At 40.3% G+C, this 17,091-nt stretch overlaps 1 protein-coding gene across 22 annotated transcripts in view; it reads right to left on the bottom strand.

The window, feature by feature from the left end:
- Window positions 1-17,091, bottom strand: part of HECW1 (HECT, C2 and WW domain containing E3 ubiquitin protein ligase 1) — a 451,523-nt gene that overhangs the window by 156,519 nt on the left and 277,913 nt on the right. For 17 of the 22 annotated variants that reach the window (XM_039525998.1, XM_039525991.1, XM_039525994.1 and 14 more), the window contains one exon: window positions 201-279. The exons of 2 other annotated variants lie outside the window; for them this stretch is intronic. In XM_039525998.1, the coding sequence (XP_039381932.1) occupies window positions 201-279 (79 nt within the window). The remainder of the gene's footprint in view (window positions 1-200; window positions 280-17,091) is intronic. 3 more of the 22 variants (XM_039525993.1, XM_039526009.1, XM_039526010.1) reach the window with 1 other exon arrangement.

Here is a 17,091-nt window from a genome sequence, read left to right as displayed (position 1 = left end):
GACGTAAAATTACTTTCAATTACAGGTACACCTGTATGCAATGTTTTCCAGGTGAACCTTTGCCTCCCTTCTTTAAACCTTTGGCCCTCAAAGTTTCAAAGCTAAGTCTAAACAGTCAATTGGGGTTGTTTTGTGGTTTAAAAATCTCCAGTCCTAACCTCTGGTCTCATATCTTTTTATGCATCCAAGCAAAGACATACCTGAGAGTGAAAAACTGATCAGTCTCCGACTTCCTTGACCCTGGACCGGATCGTCACTGGTGATGCTTTTAAAAATCTGCTGGAAGAAGGAACATGATGAGATAGCTGTCTCCAATGATTCTTGAACAGAAAACTTACTTAATAACTGTTATTCCTGCTGTCGTCATCAACTGAGAATCAATTACATGCCTCCATAAAATATGTAAAACATGATTATTAATCCCATGAAAAAAGCAGCAATTATGAAATACTGCGGTGACAAATGTACAGGGGAAGTCTGAAGAAGCAAGAGCTACAGTATATGATAATTTGAGCTTGTTTAATAGACAGAATCTTTAAAAAGTGGGCCCTGTTGGGCTTGACTTTTGGCCAGGATCAGCATGTTTCTTGCACAGCGCTGACTTGAATGTGGGAATAACTCTCTTCTTCTCCACCCCATCTATACATTTTAGACAATAGTGGGTTTTTCTTCACGAACCTGAACTGCTCTTGTTTTAATGTTAAAAGATTGTATTTGCTTGAAGTATGTCAGTGGCAGGCGAGAAGGGAATTGCTTTGTTGCTGACTTTATGCTCAGGGCACAACAGAGTAGTTTGCCAGCTGGTGCTAAAAACTGGGATACTGTCACAGCTAAGAAAATAAATCCTTTACCATCTCTTTCCAGATCAAGCTACGGAAAGCACAGGGGGAAGATCTGTGCATGGGGAATCAATCTGCTGACTGGAAGTCTTTAAATATGAGCTGAAAAAACTGGGAGAAGTGGGCCCACTGACAGACAAGTAGAGCAGATGGGGGAGTTGAGCTGCTAGCAGGATGGCCCACTGGAAGTGAAGCTGCTAGCAGGTTGGGCCACTTCTCCTTTGATCTTCAGAATGGTATTGACTCCCCCTTAACTGGCTTCAGCCCTCAGAATGGTATTCAATGCAGTGGCAGGAGCATGTTCCACACACCATCTAGCTCCTTCACCTTCCTCCAGAGACATACCAGGAATCGGAGTGAAGTGAGTCATAGATTTTAAGGCTAGAAGGGACCATTATAATAATCTAGTCTGACCTCTTGAACAACACAGGCCTTAGAACTGTACCCAGTAATTTTTGCATGTAGCCCATAACTTCTATTTGAGCTCTAGCATATCCTTTAGAAAGACATCCAGTCTTGATTTAGACATCTCAAGTGGTGAAGAATCCATCACATCCCTAGGTAAGGTGTTCCATTGCTTAGTTACACTCACCGTTAAAAGTTTGCATCTTATTTCTAGTCTGAATTTGTCTAGCTTCAGCTTCCAACCCCAGGCTTTTATTATGCCATTTTCTGCTAGATTAAAGAACTATCTATCAGAACTATCTTCCCCATGAAGATACTTGCAGACCATGATCAAGTCATATTTTTAACCTTCTCTTGGATAAATGGAAACTTTTAACTCTCTCACTATCACACATGTTTTCCAAACCTCACATCTTTCTTGTAGACCTTTTCTGAATGCTTTCCAATTTTTTAACATCCTTCCTGATGTAAGAATACTAGAACTGGACACATTATTCCAGTAAATAGTCTCACTAATGCTGTATATAGAGGTGATACCCCACCCTACTCCTACTTGATGATCCTACCACATTGCATTGGGAGCTCATGTTTGGTTGGTTATCTAGTGTGACTGCTAAGTCCTTTCCAGTGTCACTACATTCTGTGTTACCATTTCCCTTTTATTTTCTTTGATGTATGGCCTTCCATTTATCTGTGGATTACACTGATGGGCTGCGTGCCGAAGGTTGCTGGTCCCTGTGATAGACAATTTTATCATCCTTATCTAGTATTGGACCCATACCACTGTTAGGATTTTGTTTGTTTCTGATGTATTTAATATTTCCTTCTTATTGTCCATAATCTTTCTGGACACAGATTTTTCACTGATACCTTTAGCTTCCTTTATCAATTGTCTGCATTTCATAATTGCTGACTTATACTCATCACTATCAACTTCTCCATTCACTATGTATCATTTCCCAATACAAAATTTCAATAGAAAAAAAAGCATTTGCACTGAAGTGTATTTTGCTAGACTGGGGCATGTTAGACATGCAATAAACATAATATTTCCTTCTGATCATCTCATATTTTCCAGGGTCATGAAAGAAAGAAATTAATTGTGATGTCCAAGGGTTTTTTTTTAAAAGGTCAGAAAATACAGTATATTCACACACTGATACATTTAGATCCCAATCTGCAAACACATACTTATGAGAGTAAGATTATTTGCATGAATAGTCCCAACGAGTTCAGTAGAACTACTCACATGTCTGATTGTTTGCAGGAACAGGCCCCCACTTATCAGAACTAAATGAGCAACAATATGAAAATTATATCTAAGAAACAGTAGTACTATATAAATGAATTGTATATTCCATAGTTTATCCCAGGGGTAGGCAACCTATGGCACGGGTGCCGAAGGTGGCACATGAGCTGATTTTCAGTGGCACTCACACTGCCCGGGTCCTGGCCACCGGTCCGAGGGGCTCTGCATTTTAATTAAATTTTAAATGAAGCTTCTTAAACATTTTAAAAACCTTATTTACTTTACATACAACAAAAGTTTAGTTATATATTATAGACGTATAGAAGGAGACCTTCTAAAAACATTACAATGTATTACTGGCACACGAAACCTTAAATTAGAGTGAATAAATGAAGACTCGGCACAGCACTTCTGAAAGGTTGCCGACCCCTGGTTTATCCCAATATAAACTTCTGAGATTTGGTACAACAGCCATTTTGATATAGTTTACCTTCTTATCTGTCAAGACATTTTAAATGAACCTGAACATTTTTTCTAAATGGGTGAAATCCACCCCTCTGTGTAGGGACAATAAAAGGACTATTTTATGGCCTTTAGGTGTTGCATAGGCTTCATGCTGACCTCTGCATATGGGATAAATGCCACCCGATATGAATTGTTTAGTATCTCACAGATATACATTGAAAAGAGCACTAAGAAGGTGGGAGGAATACTTTTTTTTTTAAAGTAGATCTTTCAAAAAGTGAGAATGGGGAGAAAAAACCTAATCCAAAGCATGACTTGATTTAGCTGCTTACATAAACAAAGCTGTGCCTGCAAGTGCTCTTTCCTCAACTGTTTGGCAAGTCATGCTCTTCTTGTTTGCATTTATGTCTGACTGAAGGTTACGTTTTCAGAGGACTAAATTGGGCATCGCGGGAACTGAAAACCAACAAGTAAAACATTCCAAGGTCAGTAAAAATTTTGAGGATAAAAAACATTAACAATATTTTTTAATCATTGCTTTGGCTCGGGTTCACTGTTTTGTACTGCTATGGCAGAAAGAAAGAAAAGTTAAATGCAAAATACAAAATGGGGATTAACCGGCTAGCTGGTAGTACTGCTGAAAAGGATCTGGGGGTTATAGTGGATCACAAATTGAAGATGTCAGTAATATGATGCAATTGTAAAAAAAAGGTTAATATTATTCTGGGGTGTATTAAGAGGGCTGTTGTATGTAAGACACACAAAGGTAATTGTCCCACTCTTCGTGGCACTGGTGAGGCCTCAGCTGGAGTACTATGTCCATTTTCTGCATGCCACACTTTAGTAAAGATGTGGACAAATTGGAGAGAATCCAGAGGAGAGCAACAAAAATGATAAAAGATTTAGAAAACTTGACCTATGAGGAAAGATTTAAAAAAACTGGGTATGTTCAGTCTTGGGAAAAGAAGACCGAGAGGGGCGGGAGGACCTCATAACAGTTTTCCAATATGTTAGCGGCTGTTTTAATGAGGACTGTGATGAATTGTTCTCCTTGTCCACGGAAAGTAGGACGAGAGGTAATGGGCTTAATCTGCAGCAAGAGAGATTTTGGTTAGATATAAGGGAAAACTTTCTAACTATGAGGGAAGTTAAGCTGTGGAACAGGCTTCCGAGGGAGGTTGTGGAATCCTCATCATTGGAGGTTTTTAAAGAACAGTTTGGACAAACATCTGTCAGGGATGGTCTAGGTGTACTTGATCCTGCCTTGGCACAGGAGGCTGGACTAGATGACCTCTCAAGGTTCCTTCCAGCCCTACATTTCTATGATTCTATGGCCAGATTCTATGGCCAGATTCTCTTTGGTGCCTCTGTAGTTCTTCTTAGACATTAATAATCTGCTATGAATATATTGAAAATGGAGGTGGAACCACATTTCTTGCTTATGATTGTGTGTGATACTGTTTTGCATTTGCATAGATCTGTCAGCTCATTGAGAAGATACACAATTTGATGGGAAATATTGCTGGATTTTATTAATTATGAATTTTCCTCTTAAGGGCATATTATTGGACAACATTGTAAGTGGTTATTTAAACCACAGCAGCTGCAAAAGTTCTCAGATCTGGTTTCTGAGCTGTAGAGAATAAAATCCAGATGTGGCCTGGAAACCATTTCACAAAGATCCATGAATGACTCTTGTGAGGACCCAATCCTTTTTCTCCCCATCCTGTTGAATCCCTAATACGGATTCACCAGACCCAAATGGCTACAGCAGGCAATGCTTGTGGGCTACTCTTTTGGGTCTGTGTGCCATTTCCTCCATACATAAGTTTGCACATGGACAAATTGTGCAACTGGTTTTCAAGGCAATTGTTTTAAATCAAGATGTCTCAAAGTAACAAATAAAGCCTGTATCAGAGGGGTAGCCGTGTTAGTCTGGATCTGTAAGAGCAGCAAAGAGTCCTGTGGCACCTTATAGACTAACAGACGTATTGGAATACCCATTTTGTCGGATGCATGCTCATGCTCCAATACGTCTGTTAGTCTATAAGGTTCCACAGGACTCTTTGCTGCAAATAAAGCCTGATGAGTCCAAAAAAGTGTCCCATAGCCACCCACCAGCTCACTCTATCTTAGAGAAATATTTTAGATATAGGAAATAGTTTTTGAAAGCACCTAAGTCACTTAGGAGCCTAAGTTACTAAGGGCCATATTTTAAAATATAAATGTCTAAAAACCCTAAAAATCTGGCTCCAAGGAGCCTAAGTCCCACTGAGTTTCTATGGGACTTAAGCTTCTTAATGACTTAGGGCCAGATTTTTTAAAGGTATGTAGACACCTAAAGATGCCGCGAGGCACCCAGAGGGATTTTCAAAAGTGCCTAGGTACCGAACTCTCATTCTAATCAGTGGGAATTAGGCACCTTAGTGCTTTTGAAAATCTCACTAGGTGTCTGAATACCTTTGAAAATGTGGCCCTGGAGCACTTTTTAAAATGGGACTTAAATACTTCGGAAAATTTTATCCAATGTGTCTAGAAACTACAGTGATGGGTGCATTGCAGTTTGATTAGATAGATAGCATCGATATGGCCTGCAGAGAGTAATAATTTTAAAAGGTCAGGGGCCACGTCCTTAGTTTTTATCCTCCATTATTCTAGCTCAGAGAGAGAGAGAGCGGATGGGAGTAGGAGATGAAATGAAGCTAAAAATACATTAAATATTTTCCTAATCTTACTCTTCCATGTACCAAATTCTGTAAATTCCTGGTCTATCACATTAGGGCCCAATCTTTCAGCTCTTACTGAGAAAAAAATTCCAAGTACATCAATGGGAGTATTGTCTGAGTAAGGGCTACTGAACTGAGCTCCTAATTACAGACTTCAAAAGCTTTCTAAAATGCCTCTTTACAGATCCTTGTGGGATAGGCCCTCATGGTTAGAAATATGGTATTGGCAGTGTAAACTGAAGAAAAGTTTTCCATTTTCATCCCACACACTGATAACAGCATCTCCCTGTAGTATTTAACACACTGCTTTTTAGTATGGGCTAGTCTACACTAATGCTGGAAGTCGATCTAAGTTATGCTAGTTCAGTCATGTAAATTATGTAACTGAAGTCGACATAACCTGGGTCGACTTACATCATTATGTCGACCAGAGCTGCTCTCCCGTCGACATAGTTTCTGCTTCTCAGGGAGGTGAAGTACAGACATCGATGGGAGAGCAGTCTCCCATCGACTTGGCGTGTCTTCATCAGACCCATTAAATCAACACGACTGCATCGATCGCAACAGTGCCGATTTAGCCAGTAGTGTAGTCATGGCCTATATTTTGTATATTGTGCGGCCATCATGATAATTCTAAAAGACCCATTGGCATGCAGTAGGATTAATATTTATTTGAAACATGACTATATGTATACATCCAGAACTACAAAATAACACAGCATGCTATTTTTCCTACACACTCACACCACAGGCCATAATGACTCCAAAGGAAACTATATGGCATAGCTTATCAGTATGTAATACATCTCTCTCTCTAGAGAAACATATTTGGCCCCTAGTTACATGCAGCTAAAAAAACTCTTTTAGCTCAAGTGGAAGAGAGATGTAGTTTTGGTGTTAAACTTGGTGATTCCAAGTTCGATCCCTTCTGACAATTGTAGTGTCTGGATGGAGGCAGTCTGTTGTGTATGTTTAGTAAGACTGCTACAGATAGTGGTCACCATTTACATTGATCAACCACTACCACATAGTGGTCTCTCACATAGCTCAATATTTCTGGACCTATATTTTCAGGAGTCTCTGTTTCAAGCTATACGGTAGTGTTTTAAGACCATATCAAAGTATTTAACTTCAATATAGCACAAGAAATTACAGCAGTAAATCTATGATCTGCTTACTCTTTTTATAAAACAGTTCCGTGCCTTAAGAGCCAAAGACTAGTTACAAAAGTGATAATTACAATAACTTGATTTTCACATCCAAATCCTAATTTTGGTCACAAGTAAAAAGTGCATTTGGTAGTCTTAACTCAATCCCAATTTGCACATCTCCAAAAGAAAACAAGAAATAAAATGTGTGATGGCAGGTGAGGGCTGAGATGTATTATTGGCATCACTGGGTAAGGGGGAAAGCTGCCCAACGGCAGCCTGCACTATGCTTGGTTCATGCTTGTGCTATCTTTCTCCACTTTTCAAGAGCATTAAATTGGCTCACAAATTTAAAATGAAATAAATAATGCTAAGCTTAAGAGTCTGAATTAAATGGACACAGAAAAGGAAGGAGCTGGAAATGGCACTTTGTCTTCTGCTCACCTGTTTCTATTTGGATCTAACAGTTCATCTGGGATGGAGGATCACTGGCTGTTTTGAAAATCCGACAATGCACAGGGATGGAAGAGTGTAAAGGAATCAATAAAGTTCCTTGCCTGTCTCCCCCCCTCAATCCATTGTTCTGCCTTCTTTTATTTTTCCCTTGCTAATTTCACTGAACTTTTGAAATTAACAGAGTAGCGTACACAGTATCATATGGAGACCAGGTGATACTGCTAACAAGTCAGATGTGAAGAGGTCTTTCTAGGGTAAAAGAAAGTAAGATGACTTAGTCTTTATGAGTTCAAACTTCCGCTTGTGGCTAACTCTTCAGAGTTAATTTCCTATTAGTAGGTCTCCTGCAAATGGTTGATACCTTCATCCCCTCCAAGATATTTTTTAAAAAGGTATGTTATTGGAAAACAAGTTGGACTGGATAAATGTTTTCTTTCTTCCTTACCTGTCAAGCTAGAGCCATGGGAACTGAGAGGTAAATTCTGAAAGAAGTAAATGGGGTGTGTGGGGGGGAGTTTGCTTCAGGACTCCCAAAGTCATTGAAAGTATTATGGCTATAATCCTCTGCACCATTTTGAAAATCTGCTGGCTTGCTAAACTGCTGTGCTGGCACTGTAATACTGTTCCATTAGGCGATCCAAAATACTACAGAGCCAACTTCTATATTAGGTAGGGTTTCCTTCTCTAGTGGTTCTCCACAACCAGTTCAACCCCCAGAAGGACCATGACCACATACACCCACAATTTTTCCTTGCTTTAATCCCCAACCCCGCTCCAGGCTCTATGTTGTGGACATCACCTTTCTAGCTTTGGAAGACTAGCCCTCACGAATGCAACTGCTCAGTCAGAGAAAGAACATATTGTTTACTGACATGTGGCACTCCTTCCCTAACTCCAAAGGGCTAAGCCTGCTGCTTCTGGTGTCAGATTTTATTTAAGTAAGTTCTGTTTTCAGAAGAGGGAAGAGCTTTGTTTCCAAAACCTCCTCTTTCTCAAACCCTAATTTACCATTATAATTTTATTAATTCTTTCACTAGATATCTGCCTAATTATGAACCCTCAAAGCCAACCTAATTAAAGGACACAATTGCTGTTTAGCATCATCATTAAAGTCCTGTAGAAGACAGCTGATTGACTGGTTCACGACAGCAGGGAATTAAATGGTTGCCTGCACAGACAGGCACGCACAACTCAGTCTCCAAGATGAAAGTATTTTACATTTCCCAGTCTACCCTAGGAGGAAAGAATGGGGTTTCAGTGTAACTAGCAGCTAAAAGCAGGAAATTATGGGCACCACTTTAAATTAAAATAGAATTGAGGTAATGTATCCCATGGAGTTCAACATCTTTTGCCTCCAAGCTATAAACCGTTCAGTTTTTTATAAGGTGTCCACAGTTCTCTTAACAGACTCCAACCATTCTTCAGCAGCCTAAGAAAAATCTTTAACCACAGACCTTGATCTTTCCTTCCTTCTTTGAAACCTGTAATCTATATATTATTATATAGAAATACACAAGAAAACCCAGGGCTTAATTTGTAATGAAAGAGGTGCCAGGGCTCAAGCAATTTTTTTTATTTTCATAACTGATGGGGAAGCCGGGGCTCTGAGCTGCCAAGCCCAGAGGTGCTGGGGCTCAGCTCTGGCAAGCCCTGGCACAAATTAAGCACTGAGAATACCTAAAAACACATAGAAGGCTGTGGTTGTACTTCCGGGGTGGATCACTTCATTGTTTCTAAAAACGGCACTGTTTTCTGGATATGCAGCAAACTTTCTAGTGGATCATTTTCTGCGGTACATACAAAAAAGGTGCTTGCCACATACTACAAGCGACTCTACTCATGTGCACCCTTGTGCCTATACAGACCCCTGTGAAATCAATGGTGCTCCACACCAGGGGTCAGCAGAGAAGCTTGCAGGATAGGGTCCATAGGGTCCTCCTCCCATTCCCTGCTGTCTCCCCTTCCCACAGCCAGAGTTGCAAGCTGAGCAGAGATGTGAAAGGGATCTAATGCCCCCTTAGTCTCCGGTGTGCCCAACTAAGGGCTATGACAAGTTAGCCATCTGAATTGCTCAAGGCCATGCAGAAAGCAGGTCTTCTGAGACTCAACCCAGTGACTTATCCACCAAGCCCTCTCTCTCTTTCAATTAACACCCCATTTGGCTAAACACCTACTGTGGCTTTACCTCCAGTTGCTGTATGGTAGCCATTAACCCTCTAAATTACATCGTGCGAGGAGCAGATTAACTCATATGAAAAAAACCCACCCTGCAGTCATTCAGATGTAACTTGGCATAAAAACGAGGGACGAGTAAAAGTATATGACACATCCGGGTCTAAAATGGGCCAAGAAAAAGAGGGGCAACCTGGTCACAGCTATGGATAGTAGAAGCTCTGTGTCGAATTCCAGAGGCAGTGACAGGATTTTAAGCTGAATAGGATCTGTTTTCTTACTGCCTTTCCCTGGAGTAGACCTGCACAGCCGTACAAAACAAGCGTACAATAAAATGCTGCCATGCCGGTTTGTTAGTATTTTACACCCACTTTGCACTGGCAAGAATGACTCCCTGAGGTGTAAGACAGGAGGGAATCAGGCCCAGGGTTTGAACAGCAGAAGGTTAAAGACTGGCCCACGTGATGGCTTGTACAGAACAAAAGTTTGATGCTGAACTCTTGTGGCCTCAGATACCAGTACAGGCCATACTGAATACACACTGTGGGGGAGGGATAGCTCAGTGGTTTGAGCATTGGCCTATTAAACCCAGCAATGTAAGTTCAATCCTTGCGAGGGCTAATTAGGGATCTGGGGCAAAATCACTACTTGGTCCTGCTAGTGAAGGCAGGGGGCTGGACTCAATGACCTTTCAAGGTCTCTTCCAGTTCTAGGAGAGGTATATCTCCATTTATTTATTTATATTTAGATATTCAGGGACAAATTTTGCTCTGTTACACTGCTGTAAATCCATTCAAAATTCTATGGGAGGGGAATTCATCACAGGGATCGGCTTGTCACACTCCAAAAGAAGGGACCTTTGGGTGAGAACACCCTGCAGTCAGTCCTGGTGAGTTCAGTCCCAGGAACTGCCAACAAGTGCTTACTGGCCAGAACTGGTGATGGTTAGAGGTCATCTTCAGATAACTGGACACAGATCTTTCAGGGGCTAAAAATTACCACCACCATCTCTTCCCCTTGAATCCCAAAGTGGCCAGAAGTATTAAAGCAGAGACTGGAGGGCAGACGCTATGTTATCACAAAGAACTGCCCCATTACGAAGGCAGGAAATTGCATTATGCACCAGCTGGAGCTTCTTGGCAGTCTTCAAGAGCAGGTAGAGGAATACCACATTACTTTAGTCTAGGACGGAGGGGATAAAGATGTGGATAACTAACGTCCATATTAGTGAGAAATGATCACAGGCTTCTGTTGAGCTGTAGAGAAAAGGCATGATAGGCCACTACTGCTACCGAATACCCTAGGAGGAACAATGGACACAATACTCCTTTAATACTGCACAGCATTATGGGAAAAAGCAGGCCAATCAATGATGCAGACACCACTTCTGCTTATTCTTCTAAATGCATTCCTCCAAATATTAATACACCCATCTTGTCTGGATGAGTCATAACCAATTTGATTTCACCCAGATCTCTACCTTAATCAAACTCGAGGAGGCCAGGGAGACTGTAGAATCTAGTTTGATAAAAGGAGACAGAACTGATAACCTTGCTCCTTCCAAATGTCTTACAATCTTCCCTAATAGCTAATACACACCTGATGGACAACACAAGCATAATCTTCCAACAAATGCCACTACTGAGGAAAACTCTGAAGAAGAAAAATCTGTATTTTCTTTTATGTTTTCTACCAGCTGGTAATTAAAGCTGCCCTTCTTCATACTTACAGTTTCTACTCTAATATTCACATATCTTTACAGAAACACCAGATGGATAAGACACTGTTTGTCCCATTTCAAGAAGCCCATGGAGGTTCCTTTTAAAGAAGCAGCTATGCTTCCTATTTGTTGGCTTTTCCTATCAGCATCGACTGTTTCTTACCAAAGTTTCTAAACCCTGAGCACTGCTTTCCAATTCTGAGAGTGCTACCTACACAGCCCATCTCGACCGTGGATAATTCCACAGTGAAATGGGCACTGGGAAAGAATCTTAATAATGCCAAATGTCATCTAAAGGAACTTAATAAAAACAGAAGGGGGCAAATTCATCTTTGGTTGTGACTACAATGGGTGTTATATGAAGAATGAATTTGGCCCAAGGACTCCAAAGAGAGACCTAGGTATCACTGAACCCCTCAGGAAGCATTTGACATGCTGGATATAAGAAGCAAGAGTGCTTTGAATGAAGAGTCATTAAGTGTGACAGTGGGAAAAAGAAATGTCAGATATAGGCATGAGTCCTGTCTTTGCTGAAAAAGCATTAGCTGCAGAGTGCGTGATGATTTACTTTTTGTATATGTTATTAACTAAATTACAACTTATCAGCTATGTGAATGTTTTTCATTGTATGTATCAGTTTCAGTGTAAAGGCATGTTTAAAACCTTTTAGGAAAACCCATGAAACTGTCCTAGAGAACACAACATAGTGCCCTAGGGAATACACTTGCATCCTACATCATAGCCACCATCCACCCAGCCCCTCACAGCATTGTCAAAACCATTTCTTAATCAACAGGAGAGGCACAATATGATTCCTTCCTTCCTCTCCCAAGAGCTAAGTCTGCCTGGGCAGTGTGGCTATTGAATCTGGGGGTGAAACTGAAGCCAAAAGGAGTTTTGCCATTGACATCAATGTGGTTTTAACCTCCTCCATTCAGTAGTGTAGAGCACTAAGCAGCAGCCACTGGGAAGCCCAAGCTGTCCTACAAATGCCTATATATTAATGGTATATGGATCACAGTAACAGGAACTTGCTGTTATAAGAGCAGAGTCTGGTGGCTTTCCCCCCCTCTCCCCCCCTCTTGCCGCTTTATTCATTCCTCAGCCCCAATGGAACAATCAGACAGCAGAAGCCCTAAAAGTCAGAGCATTTTGTCTGTGGCAGCAGCTCCAGAAGGCCTCCTGGCTTTCCAAGCACTGCAGAGGGAAGACTCATGCCCAGGAAGCAGAGAACTGAAGAAGGGGAAGGGAGAAGAGGACTGGAAAGGGGGAAGAAGAGAGAAAGGAAAAAAAGAAAAGAGCAGAAGAGAAAAGATGGGAATGTGTGGGAGAAGAGTAGAGAAAGGGAACAGGATAGGGGAAGTTGGGGTCTGTGCCGTGAGAATATGATTCTCTTCCAACATTTTAAATTTTCCCATCAATAGGAATATGCGAAGAAATTCCTCTCACCTCTGATGCCCCAGTTCTCGAAAAGTCCTGGTCCACATTAGTGAATAAAACTTTGCTAGAACCATTTGCTAACAACAACATTTAAAAAACACAACAGTAGCTAGCATGGGTTATATCCCATTGTGGTCACAGCCACAGAGGGAAGCATGTCCACAGCTGGTGTTTAGGCAAGGGTTTTCTATGTGGTGTTGGCATCTGCAGTTTTTTTTTTGGTACGTAGGCATAGCTGTTCTGAATGGTATGCCATAGATTAGAGAGCTAAATCAGCACCACAGTGCTAAATGTTAGTAACACTCAAAGCCTTTCACCTCTGGGATCACTGTCACAGCTCAGCTCCAGTCCACTGGACGCAATGCCATAAACTCACTGTAAATTTGTACCTGACATGACTTAACCTGTGATGAGTTTTGTGACCTCAGGTCAAGTTTTACAACTGGCCAAGGTCATTCAGAAAATTGAAACGACGCTGGTGGACTCAGAAGAATGACATAGGCCCTGCTTGACATCATTTATATTTAGATCCACTGTATACCCCCCTTACATTGCAAGAGAGGTATATGGGGGCAAGAGACCAAGTGCAAATGAGAATGAGGCCTATTGAATTAAAAGGAAGCATTGTGGAAAGGGCTGAGTTGCTTTTAATCATATTTTACAATACACAAATAATACTGGATCTTCAGCCTCCTCTTAAACTGGAGATTCCAAGCAAGGAGGAACTGTGGGGCTTTTGATACATTTAGAAATTCTTAGTTAAGAGCTGGGACAGACAGACAGATATTCAGTGAAGGGGTAAAAAAAAGTTCCCCCAAGAGATCCAAGAATTAAAAATGCACAAAGGATTCAAAGCTTCTATTATGCTTACATACTTTGCTGATGTGAAACACACTGACCTACATTAATTCCCCACTTGAGCATCTTCTGCTCTTAATCTTCCATTCAGTAAGTAATGATTACTGGAAAATAGATTTAGAAAAATCCTCAATATTATATAACTATATTCCATCACAAAAACTGTTAAGTAAACATGAAGACTATACAGAGAAGCATTTAGAAGTAAAGATATGCTAAACAAATGGATGCCTATACATCCATTGCCCCGGCTCCCGGTGCATATGCATTATGATACATTCTTTAATTACATGATCACATATTTCCCCTCCCAAATATAACATATTATTTTTTCTATAATCTTAGTCTTGCAGGAGGCAAATATGAGCTGAAATGCAGCTACTGCATGGACACACCTTCAAAAGTCATTAAAAGGACTCCTCCAAAATACAAAACTAACAATTGCATCTTTGGCATATACATTTGGCAATTGCTGCCTGAATATCGAGAGTCAGAAAGTTATGAGTGACTGAAAACACGATGCAGCCAATAGAGCATTCGTACACGTGACTTTTGAGTAGTGGGTTTCCGCAGGTATTGAGGGTGTGTGGACTATTTTACACCCTTTCATTCTTCAAATACCGTTTGTCCTTCATATTCACCTACTTAGTTCTCCTTCTTCCCCAACATTTTTTCTCCACCCCAGGGCTAGGACACAAAGTGTTTCTCAGGGAAGGAGGCAGAGAAGGAGGAAAAGAATGAAAGATGTTTCAGGAACAAAACAGTTTATGCTTTTCCCTTTCCACTCCTGAAAATCAGAGGTGAAATTCTGGCCCTATTGAAGCCAATGGCAAAACTCTCCCTGACTCCAGGAGAGGCAGAATTTCACCATAGGTGTTTTACCTTCCCAACATATGGCTTGATCTCCAAACAGTAACAGGGAGTGAATGATCACGCAGCTCCTGAGTGGTGTGAGACATCTGCAATACCATTGCCAGAAACATTCCACTTTCATTTATCTATGGTACACAAATCATACTTTGCTCTTATATAGCAATGTCACTTTTGTCCTTTAAACATGTTTCTCATCCATGGGTATTAGGGCTCTAGGCTTTCAGACGTATGGGAAATGCTTGACTGCAACCCACCTTAGAGAAGAGGACTGCTTAGTCAGCGCCCTTTGTATTGGGAATACCAAATGAGGTAAGTTTCAAGATACTTTTCCTTCCCTACCTCCTCTAATATTTCTTTTAAAACTTGGATAGTTTCAATAAGTTGCCAGTCTAAAACTACACTGGTTGTAGCAAAATAAGATTTATTTAGAATAGCCAGGCAAAATCAGATTAAAACAAAATAAATGGTATGCAAATCATATCTAGTCCTAAATTCTGCAAAAACTCAAGTCGGTTCTGATTCAAAGCCTGCTGAAGTCAATAGGAAAGCTTCCATTGACTTCAAAGGGCTTTGGATCAGGCTTCTAGATCATTATAATTATTTAGATTGGAGCTAAGAAGCAAAATAATTTCTTTCTAGGCAAGGCATTCTCAGTCCCCTGAGCTTGTGTTTTTTCCCCCCTTCTGTTTCTCTGTGCAGCATATTTGAGACCAAGTATTGAATCTCTAGATAGGTGTCACTCTCTGTATTGCTAACCTCAAGCATTAAAAAAAAAAATCAAGAGTCCAGACCCCAAAATGATTAAATTGGTTTAAAAAGCATAGATGTTTCACAGAGCAGAGATATTTAAATATATTATTATTTGCCTGGTTTTTGAGCTTTCAGGATTAATGTTATCAAGCTTTCCTCTACAACAGCAAAGGCTAGAAACTTACTTTTTAAAACAAAACTAAAAGCTGAGATTCTCATGTACTCACGTTGCTCCAGGAGCTGGAGTTCAATTAATACAAACATCAGAAGACTCATGGAAAAATCCCATGAGCTAGCAACCCTACTGCAATGCTATAATTTTCAGATTTCTCTGATGTCTTATTCTCAGACCAAACACATGCCACAAAAATGAATATCGGTGTTTCTAGAGAAATGGAGTATTCCAGTCCATCTATTTTGCCATGTTCATTGTAAGCTTGTACAAAGTCATTTAGGATTTTATTCACTGATTTAATTAAACAACACCGGAGTTCCTCTTTTTCCTGTAAACCTTTTAGAATTTATTAAATTTCTTTTGAAGGCATGTCCACATAAATAGGTGTTTCTCAGATCCTATTTGCATCTCTCCCCACTGTGAGCTATCTATTCTTTATTCTAACCCAATGACCACGGTTTGGCATTCTTATTGCCCTAGCTGGACATGTCAGTCTGAAATCAGGTCAGTCTGTATTTAAACAGGCAGGGCTAAATCTTTTTTATAATCCCCTCATTGTTTTATTTCTATATGTAATAGGATTTATTGTCAGATTAAAGACTGTCACAAGCACCTTTCATCTTAGAATTCCAAAGCACTTTACAAACATTAATTAATTCTCATCATGGTGCTGTTAAATAGCAACACTACAGTAAAGCTGGACAAGAAGTGAAGAAGAATGCTTTACTGAGCTGAAATTGCAGGGAAAGTGTGGCTCTGTAAACAGAACATAGTCATCTGAGCTAGAATTTGGCCAGGACTGCAGAATTAACATTTCTGTTCTTGAGAAAAGTGTCATGGAAATTGTAATGACCGCAGGACATTGGTTTTATATCTTACTGAAAATGTGATACCTTCAGCAACACAGAGCCTTGAACCTCTACTGCATTGGTTTGACTAAAGGAGATCACTTCTCAATCACTTGTTGCCTCACAAACACTATTCCTTGCAGTGCCTGTTTTTAACTGGAGGTCTCCCATCTCAGTGATGACTCTGCCTAACCTTACAAAGGGTGCACCTGTCACTGGTGTGTGTGTGTTGGGGGACGGGAAGGGGGGAGAACAAAAGGAAAAGAACCAGGGACAATCAGAGTTCCTGCTCCCTCTCTGCACCCCCACCAAAAGCATGCACTATTTTAAAGGGGTTAGAAATAAAAGGAGATTCAGGCCCTGACTATCCATGGCCTAAAAGATGGTGCAGCCTGGATTCTTTCTCTGCACTGTGCTCCTCCCCATTCCCTAATCAGGGCAGCTCCTAAATGTTATCATGATCAAACCCCTGGCTAGCAAATTCTAACAGTGTGAATATTTCTTTAAATGCTACTGTGTTACCCAGCAGTTTATAACAAGCAGCAACTACATTGCTTACACTGATCTTATCTATTCTAAAAAGAATGTGTAATTTGTAATTCTTTGAACAAAGGAGAATTGGCTAACATAATTTATTTATATTTCCAAAAAACACATTAGAAAAGAGACAAATAAGAGGGGACATGATACGAGTGTAAATTACTGAATGGTACAGAGAAGGGAGATTGAGAACTTCTGTTCTCCTTGTCTCATTACACAAGAGCATAAGGACATTCAATTAAATTAAAAGTGGGAATTCAAAACTGATAAAACACTTTTTTTTTACACGATATGTAATTAAACTGTGGAACTCATTGCTACAGGAAGTCATTGAGGCCAAAAACTTAAGATTCAAAAAGGAACTTGCCACTTGTATGGACATAAAAAATGTCCAGCGTTGTTATAATGAATGCCAACAAATATTTTG

Source organism: Mauremys reevesii, linkage group 2 (genome assembly GCF_016161935.1).
Source record: "Mauremys reevesii isolate NIE-2019 linkage group 2, ASM1616193v1, whole genome shotgun sequence".
NCBI lineage: Eukaryota > Metazoa > Chordata > Testudines > Geoemydidae > Mauremys > Mauremys reevesii.
The sequence above is the reverse complement of the archived record's forward strand: the minus strand, read 5'-3'. Positions and strand labels throughout refer to the sequence as shown.